General features: G+C 45.1%; 1 protein-coding gene across 1 annotated transcript; it reads right to left on the minus strand.

Annotated features, from left to right (window-relative positions):
* Positions 1–6,365: 6,365 nt before the first annotated feature.
* Positions 6,366–9,638, minus strand: LOC147114319 (protocadherin beta-15-like). The gene has a single exon (XM_085994071.1). The coding sequence runs from the start codon at positions 9,634–9,636 to the stop codon at positions 7,066–7,068; it is 2,571 nt and encodes an 856-aa protein (XP_085850197.1). The 5' UTR covers positions 9,637–9,638; the 3' UTR covers positions 6,366–7,065.
* Positions 9,639–9,853: the final 215 nt, after the last annotated feature.

Here is a 9,853-nt window from a genome sequence, read left to right on the forward strand (position 1 = left end):
TCAACTGCCCTCTGGAATGGCCTAGTAAGTCACTCAGTTGTACCAAACTGCTATTAAAAACAATAATAAGAATAAAACAGGATGGACCACCCGCTTAGGCACCAGCTTCGGACACACAACGATCCAACAATGTCCTCCTCACTAACATCTGGGGACTTCTGCCAAAATTGGGAGAGCTGTCCCATAGACTAGTCAAGCAACAGCCTAACATAGTCATGCTCACAGAAACATACCTATCAGTCAACACAATCCTCCAACACAATCACTGGGTATGTCCGGTCTCACTGGAAGGTTAGACCCACCAGAGGTGGCGACACAGTAGTATAAGTCGGGAAGGAGTGGCCCTGGTTTTATTCAACATTGTCTCCGGACCCCATGAACTCTCATGGCTTCAGGTCAAGCATGGGAAAGGAAATCCCTTGTTGATTACCACCTAAGGCCCTCCCTCAGCTGATGAATCAATACTCTATGTTTAACACCACTTGGAAGAAGCACAGGATAGGAGACTTCAACTGTGCATGGTACTCCAGTTGTGATCTCGCCAAGGCACTGTACAATTGTAGCAAGACATCCTGGCCTAGAAATTCAGTCGCGTTTGCGCCCACTTATGGGCTATAGAGTGGTTTGCGCCGGAAGTTTTTTCGCGCCGAAATTCAGTTGGTCCGTAACATCGACGTTAGCCGGTAGCGCTGCGCCGGCACCGATTATGTCATCGGTGTGCGCAGTGCCCCGGTTCCAATGCAATTCCGGTCCGACCGCCAAATTCAGTTGCGGCCGCCTCTCCCGTGGCGGCCGCAAACAGCGTTTGCAAAACGGTGCCTTGCAGCTCCGAGAGGCCGGCGCATAAAGGTGGAGGGGCGGCCGGCCACTTTCCCGGCAGCCGCCTGGCCGCACCTCCCTCCCCGGACTCCTGCACCACCCCCCCCGCGGCATTGGTGTGTCACTCCCGTGAGCCCGGCACTTCTCCGTGGTGCCGGGCTCATTTGCCGGGGGAATCCAGCGGCAATCTCACGGCTGCAGGCAGCTCCTCCTTAAGCGAAGGAGGAGGCCTGCAGTACCCCAGCCTGCCGCACCGCATCGGGTGCCGCAGCGGCAGCTGGACGCCTGAAACTGACATTCTTCACCCCAAACGAGGCGGCCAAACCCTCCAATAGCGCCCGCCTCCGTGTTGGGGCGGCGCAACTGAATTTCAGGCGGGCGCTACGGGAATCCGGCCGAGCGCTAAATTTCTGGCGCTAAAGACCTGGCGGGGCTATACCTAATTTCTAGGCCCCTTACTCTTAAATCTTTCTGAACGCCAACATTTAATAGTTTCTCACCATTTAAAATATATTCTTCCGACCGCATGCTAAACAGCAGAAGCAGTGTGCTATAGACAGAGCTAAACATTGGAAGAGCTAAGCGATCCCACAACTAACGGATCAGAGAAAAGTTCTGCAGTCCTGCCACATCCAGTCTCGAACGCTGGTGGAAAATTAAACTAATGGGAGGAGGACCCGTCCATCACAGAAGCCAATCTTCAGTCATTTCAAATCACTCCACGGGATTTCAAGAAACGGCTGAGCGCACTGGATGCAGCAAGGGCTACGGGCCCTGACAAGATCCCGGTTGTCGTGCTGAAGACTTGTGCACTAGAACTAGCTGCGCCTCTAGCCAAGCTGTTCCAATACAGCTACAACACTGGCATCGACCCGACATTGTGGAAAACTGACCAGGTATTTCCTGTCCACAAAACGCAGGACAAATCCAATCCAGCCAATTTCTGCCCCAGTATTATATTCTGAATCATCAGCAAAGTGATGGAAGGTGTCATCGACAGTGCTAAGAAGTGACACTTACTCACCATTAACCTACTCACCGATGTTCAGTTTGGGTTCCGCCAGGACCACTCTGCTCCAGACCTCATTGCGGCCTTGGTCCAACCATGGAAAGAAGAGTTGAATTCCAGAGGTGAGGTGAGAGTGCCTGCCTTTGACATCAAGGCAGCATTTGACCGAGTGTGGCATCAAGGAGCCCTAGTTAAATTTAAGTAAATGGGAATCAGGTATGAAAACGCTCCAATGGGTGGAATCATACCTAGCACAAAAGAAGATGGTTGTGTTTGTTGGAGAACAATCAGCTGAGCCCCACGACATTGCAGCAGGAATTCCTCAGGGCAGTGTCCTAGGCACAAACATCTTCAACTGTTTCATCAATAACCTTTCCTCCATCATAAGGTCAGAAGTGGGAATGTTCGCTGAAGATTGTACAGCAATCAGTTCCATTCGTAACTCTCAGAAAATGAAGCAATCCTTGCCCACATGCAGTAAGACCTGAATGACATTCTGCCTTGGGCTGATTAATGGCAAGCAACATTTGTGCCACACAAGTGCCACGCAATGACTATCTCTAACAAGCAAGAGTATAACCAGCACCGCTTAACATTCAACAGCAATACAATCACCAAATCCTCCACCATCAACATCCCGGGGGTCACCATTGAACAGAAACTTAACTGGTCCAGCCACATAAATACAGTAACTACAAGAGCAGGTCAGAGGCTGGGTTTCCTGCAGCGAGTGGCTCACCTCTTGACACCCCCAAAGCTTTTCCACCATCTACACGGCACAAGTCAGGAGTGATAGAATACGCTACACTTGCCTGGATGAATGCAGCTCCAACAACACTCAAGAATGTCGACACCATCCAGGAAAAAGCAGCCCGTTTGATTGGCACCCCATCCACCACCTCAAACATTCACTCCCTTGACCAACGGCGCACCGTGGCTGCAGTGTGTACGATCTACAAGATGCACTGCAGCAGCTCGTCAAGGCTTCTTCCACAGCACCTCCCAAACATGCGACCTCTATCACCTAGAAGGACAAGGGCAGCAAGTCCATGGGGACACCATCATCTCCAAGTTCCCCTCCAAGTCACACACTACCCTGACTTGGAAATATATCGCTGCTCTTTCATCGTCGGTGGGTAAAAATCGTACAACCCCATCCCTATTAGTGCTATGGGAGTACCTTCACCACACGGACTGCAGCGGTTGCAGGAGGCAGCTCACCACCCCATTCTACAGGGCATGTAGGGATGGGCAATAAATGCTGGCTGAGTCAGCGACGCCCACATCCCAGGAACGGATAAAAAAAGATAGAACCCGATCTCATTTCAGAGAGTATCTTTAGAATATGAAAGAGGAAGTCCAGCACTCTTTAAATTTGGGATGACATAATAAGAAAACTGAGGAGGAGACATACCCGGTTCAAATGGATTGCAAAGAAGCGAGAGGGGATACAGCTGAGGCATTAGCATCCATATATTAAAACATCAACGGAAAAGGGATTAGTGCCAGAGGACTGGTGAACAACTAATGCAATTTCTACCTTCCAAAGGGAGATAAAACTAATCCAGAGAAATATAAACCAACTAGCATAAAGTCAGTGGTAAGGAAGATACCCAGATGTTACTAAAAGTTCAGATAACGAAACATCTAGTGGTACAGAATGTAATGAAAAAAAATTAACATGGAATTCTAAAAGACATGTCATATTTAATTAACTGTGCTAAATCTTATTTAGTTTATTTATGGGATTTGGGCGTCGCTGGAAAGGCCAGCATTTATTGCCCATTCCTAACTGACCTTGAGAAGGTGGTGGTGAGCCGCGTTCTTGAGCTGCTGCAGTCCGTTTGGTGAAGGTACTTCCAAAGTGCTGAAAGGTAGGGAGTTCCAGGACTTTGACCCAGCGACGATGAAGGATCGGCGATATATGTCTATGTCTGGATGGTGTGTGACTTGGAGGGGAACTTGTAGGTGGTGGTATTCCCATGTGCCTGCTGCCCTTGTCCTTCTAGGTGGAAGAAGTCGCAGGTTTGGGAGTTGCTGCTGAAGAAGACTTGGTGAGTTGCTGCAATGCATCTTGTAGATGGTACACACTGCAGACACGGTACGCTGGTAGTGGAGGGAGTGAATGTTCAAGCCGGTGGATGGGTGTCAATCAAGCGGGCTGCTTTGTCTTGGATGGTGTCGAGCTTCTTAAGTGTTGTTAGAGCTGCACTCATCCAGGCAAGTATAGAATATTCTTTCACACTCCTTACTTGTGCCTTGCGGAAAGGCTTTAGGGAGTCAGGAGGTGACACACTCGCCACAGAATACCTAGGCTCTGACCTGCTCTTGTTGCCACAGTATTTATGTGGCTGGTCCAGTTAAGTTTCCAGTCAATGGTGACCCCCAGGATGTTGATGGTGGGGGATTCGGTGATTGTAATGCCGTTGAATGTCAATGGACGGTGGTCAGTCTCTCTCTTGTTGAAGATACTCATTGCCTGGCACTTGTGTGTCGCAAATATTATCTGCCACTTATCAGCCCAAGCCTGAACGTCGCCCAGATCTTGTTGCATGCGGGCATGGACTGCTTTATTATCTGAGGAGTTTTGAATGGTGCTGAACACTATGCAGTCATCAGCGAACATCCCCATGTATGACCTTATGTTAGAGGGAAGGCCATTGATGAAGCAGCTGAAGATGTTTGGTTCTTTATAAGGATGTGGTATATATGAACTTTCAGAAGGCCTTTCATAAGGTGCCACATAAAAGACTCGTGAAAAATGTTAGAGCATGTTCAGTCAGGGGTCAGGTAGCAGAATCGATTAAAAGATGTCCCCAAACACAAAAAACATAAGCCAGGATTTAAGGGAAGTTTATTGGATAGGCATCAAGTGGGAAGTAGTGTCCCACAAGGGCAACTGTGGTTCACCATAAACATAAATTATATGGTCTAATATTTTGGAGGTAAGGTGTTGAAATTAGCAGATGATACAAAATTGGGAGATATAGCTAATTGTGTGGAAGACTGCACAAAAGGTAAGAAGACATAAAATGGCTTGGAGAGTGGGCAGATGAATGGCAGATGTAATTCATTATATTGAAGATTTAATTCTTCATTTTGGTAGGAGAAATAAAGGCAGCACCTAATCCCTGGATTCTAAGCAACTAAATGGTGTAGAGGAGGAAACAGAGCTGGGAATCCAGCTAGGTAATTGGCTAAAAGTAGCAGTACGCGTTGATAAAGCCGTGACGAATGCAAACATTGCAAGGACTTGGGTTCGTTTCTGCAGAATGGAATACAATAGCAGTGAGTTATTTTTAATTTCATGTAGAACGATGGTCAGATCATGCTTTGAGAACAGAGTGCAGTTCTGGTCTGCATAATACAAAAAGGGTTGCGGTAAACTGGAGAAAGTGCAGGAAAGAAGCAACCAGGGTTGAGAGGTTGCAACTGTCAGGAAAGATTCAGCAGACTGCAGAGCTTTTCTTTGGGAAAGAGGAGACTAAGAGGAGAACTGATGGAGGGCTATCGAATTATTAAGGGGTTTGATATTGTGGATGTGGATAAATGCTTCCACTTGTGGGTGAGTTCGCAACAAGGAGTCATAAATATAAGATTGCCGCGAACAGATCAAATAAAGAATTTAGGAAGAATTTCTTAGCACACAGAGTGATGAGAATATGGAACTCTCTGCCACATGGAGTGGTTGCAGCAAATAACGTTGAAGCATTGAAGGGGAGTTCTGGTGCATACACGAGGGAGAAGGGAATACAATGGGTACGGTGACAGGGTGGGAATAGGTCATTAGAGTGGGAGCAATCTTGATTGAATTATAAACACCGGCATGAACAAGGTAGGCCGAACAGAATGAGTTGCTTGAGGTTTGAAAGCCGGATTGTAAGGGCTCGGTGCCGTACGTGGCCTTGGACTTCAAGTAGGAAACGCTTGTTGGAGATCATGGGTTAACAGCTCGCAAGAGTTTCGAAGAGTCCTGTGAGATTTAGTGGAGGATATTTTAGTACCTTCGGCTTGGCGTGCGTACTTGCACGTTGGATTTCTTTGGTATATATAATTAATATGAAGAAAGAACCCTTGCTAATTATACCATTTTATTCATTAGATGTTGCAAATTGAAATTCTATTTTATTCAAATCCAATAATTTCGCTGCAGTGGTATGGATTCAGTTAAGCTCTTTCCGTAACTGACGAGAAAACATTTCAAATTTGGCAAGATTTTTGGGGGGTGTTTCTAACTCAAGGCGCTGCGCCATTGAAATATTTTTCAACATATTTCATCCAAATGCCTCCAGAAAGTTTTGTTTGTAGAAAACTCAAAGCGGCATCCGTTCATTGCGGATGAAAAGAGTTTGGTCTTGTTGCATGCTGGTCGCTCCATTTTATGCATTGACTACACCAAACGCCCCAGACATTATTTATTGGTAGAAGAAAAAAATCACGATTGATTGACCATAGAGCACATATACCAGAAATGCTGTTTACGGAGGTCATGGTCCATCATCAAAGACCCTACCCACCCCAGCCACGGTCTGTTCGCCCTCCTGCCATCTGGGAGACGCTACAGATGCATTCGCACCCGTACGACCAGATTTAGGAACAGCTTCTTTCCCAGGGCTGTCATCCTACCGAACTCCACAAATAAACTCTAAAGCCTGCACATCTGCCAATGCACTTTATTATGTTTATGTTAATGTATTACAAGCCAAATGTATGTTGAATGTTTAAATGTCTTAATCTAAATGTACACTCTCGGGAGCTGCAAGCCTACATTTCGTTGTACTGCACTTGTGCACTAACAATGACAATAAAAGTTGATTTGATTTGATTCCTCCATCATTTTTACTTCAACATATTCCAGACAACAACAATGTAAGTAATATAGGAATAAAATGTAATATTATTAAGCGAGTGATATTTATTGAAAACTGCAATCATCTCCCAACATTCTAATCTAAAACGGAATATTTTAATGGAACATAGCTTTTGAAATGAAAAGGATTAGCTCTGTGATCGGGTACACTTCTGGTTATTGGAACAATACAGAAATTAAAACTACTAAACATAAAGTGTTTAATGCAATCCCTAATTGATTTTTTCTACTTAGGGCATGCAGAAGACAGGCATAGAGCTAACAAGCATCACTATTACTAACTTCAAATATCTGGGTGGGAATTACACATTTTAATTGCAACGCACAATAAATCAATTAATCACAACAGTGCAACATTTCCTATTTGTTATTTACTCACGCTGTTGTCACGAACATTCAAATCATTGAGAGGTAAGGTTGCCTCGCAGGGTTTTAGGAACAGGAAATCACTTTTGGATGATTCTGGAGATAAGCAGACAGTGTAGTGATAATTTTCAGAACTGGGAAACGTCTGTCCAGCTCCAGTATAATTTAAAAATAAATTTGGGTCAGCTCTCCGATTAAAGTCATCATTCGAATTGCTCGGTCTAATGCAACAACAGCTTGAGGGGTTGTAATGATTGACATTCCTGTCCCGTTTGCACTTTAGCACGACCAGAAAAATTATGGTTGCAAGGAATATAAAGGTAGTTGACCCAAAAATGATGATTAAGTAAACATTCAGGTCCGAAAAGTGCTCAGGATTTCTGGGTTGGTGACTTCGTACGGAGAGTTTTTCAGTAACGTTGGCCAACACTGAAAAGAAGATTGTGGCCGTGCTGGAGAGGCTCGGCTGTCCATTGTCCTTCACCATGATGACCACTCTTTGTGTGGTGGCGTCTTGGTCCTTAAAACTTCGGACTGTTCTGATTTCTCCAGAGATTAGTCCCACAGTAAGCAGACTGGGATCAGTAGCCTCCAACATTTGGTAGGAAAGCCGTGTGTTCTGGCCAGAATCGGCATCAGTTGCGATAACCTTGGTGACCAATTTCCCTGAATATAGTGACTGGCGCAAAATTTCCACGGCTGATGAATTGTTCCACGCTATAGGTGACACAATAACCGGTGCATTGTCATTTTGGTCCAAGATGATAACATTCACCATGGCAGTGCTGCTCAGTGGGGGAGATCCAGCATCCTTAGCTTGAACTTTGACCTTGAAGTTCTTCAGTTGTTCATAGTCAAATGAAAGAAGCGCATAAATGTTCCCACTCTTCCAGTTAATCGTAATATAAGAAGCCGCAGGCGCATATTTTATCTGATTGTCCAGCATTGAATACGACACTTCTGCATTCTGATCCATATCTGAATCCAAAGCCGTAACGGTAAATATAGAAGCACCAGGTGTATTGTTCTCCATCACAAACACATTATAAGAGAACTGTGTAAACTTCGGCGCATTATCATTTACATCAGAAACTGAAACCAATATATGTTTACTTGTTGCAAGAGAAAAAGATCCTCTGTCCCAGCATGAAATAGATACGTTGTACATTGGGGCCGTTTCCCGATTCAAAATGTCATTTGTTACCAGTTTATAGTTGTTGCTCAAAGACTTCTGCAGTTTAAATGGAATATTCATATCAATTTCACACTGTACTTGTCCATTTTCGCCAGAATCTGGATCCCTTACACTGATTGCAGCTATCACGGTCCCAGGCTGCGCATCTTCTGGGACCGTGCTGGATACCGAGGTCACCTGTACCTCAGGGACGTTATCATTCACATCAATGAGCCCGACCATAACTTTCGCATGTCCTGCCATTGCATATGGACCTGTATCCACAACTTCTACGTCAAGCTCATACATATCTGATTCTTCAAAATCCAGTACTCCTTCAACTCTAATCTCTCCAGTTCTAGGATCCAATTTGAACAACTCGCGAGCCCTTTGGGAAGCGTGACTGGTGAAAGAATACGTCAGCTCAGCATTTGTACCTTCATCTAAATCAGCAGCATTGACTATTATCACTAACGTACCTATGGGAGCGTTTTCTAGTATTTTAGTCCTGTATATTTCATGATCAAATACAGGTGCGTTATCATTCGCATCCATAACAGTGATGATAATCTGAGCAGTGCCGGATCTGTGGGGAATCCCACCATCAATGGCCGTCAGTCCAAGATGAAATGTTGACTGTTGCTCACGGTCCAGTGGTTTCTCTAATAAAAGCTCAGCAATTTTACTTCCATCGCGTCTTGTTTGCAGTTTGAGACCGAAGTGCTCGTTTGGACTGATCTCGTAGGTGTTGATAGTATTTGTGCCCACGTCCGGATCGTGCGCGCTCTCGAGAGGAAAGCGCGCCCCTGGCGCAGCTACCTCAATAATCCACAAAGCAAATTCGTCCTTTGAGAAATTAGGTGAATTATCATTTATATCTAGTATTTCCACTGCAACGCGATGCATTTCCAGAGGTTTATCGAGGGCTATTTGAAAAGAAAGGGAACAGGTAGAGCTTTGTGTACAAATATGTTCCCTGTCGATTCTTTCATTAACAAATAAAATCCCATTTTCCAGATTTACCTCCATGTATTGCTTCCTTTCATCGGAGACCAGCCGAAAGTTGCGAGCCGATAATTCCCAAAGGTTTAGTTTTAAATCCTCAGCGATATTCCCAACAAAGGCCCCGTGCTCCAGCTCCTCGGGAATCGAGTAGCGAATCTGTCCCGAAACCAGGTCCGACACACAGAGCAGGAAAATAAAGGACGCCCCGCCCGTCAGTGCATTCGCCATTGTTCTAGCTGGATTTTGTTGTAAAATTGCTAAATATCTGCCAATCACTAATATTAATCCCTGGCACCAAAATGATAAGTCGACTGTACATCTAAATACTAATACTGAACCGAGAAATACAAACTCAATCAGCGTTTTTGTCCTGTGAAAAGGACCGCACAGCATAAACGCAGGAACAGTCTGTCTCTCTCTCTCTCTTCGATACTGTTCTGTGTTTCACTGCCGGAGGAGGGGGTAGATCTCTAGCAGCGTCTCAGCTCATTATTGGTAGACAGCGACACAAAGTGTCCCAACCAATAACTGCAGCAACTGTTCTTAAAGCTGGACTGCTTCAAAAATATTTATAATACAACGACCCATTATATTTAGAAGTGTGCACCTA

The sequence above is a fragment of the Somniosus microcephalus genome, chromosome 8 (assembly GCF_052327205.1).
Source record: "Somniosus microcephalus isolate GS21.2 chromosome 8, FLI_Smic_1.0, whole genome shotgun sequence".
In the NCBI taxonomy this organism is placed as follows: domain Eukaryota; kingdom Metazoa; phylum Chordata; class Chondrichthyes; order Squaliformes; family Somniosidae; genus Somniosus; species Somniosus microcephalus.

Excerpts from the sequence above, each read along its gene's own strand:
- LOC147114319 (XM_085994071.1), bottom strand. The coding sequence starts at position 9,636 with ATGCTGTGCGGTCCTTTTCACAGGACAAAAACGCTGATTGAGTTTGTA.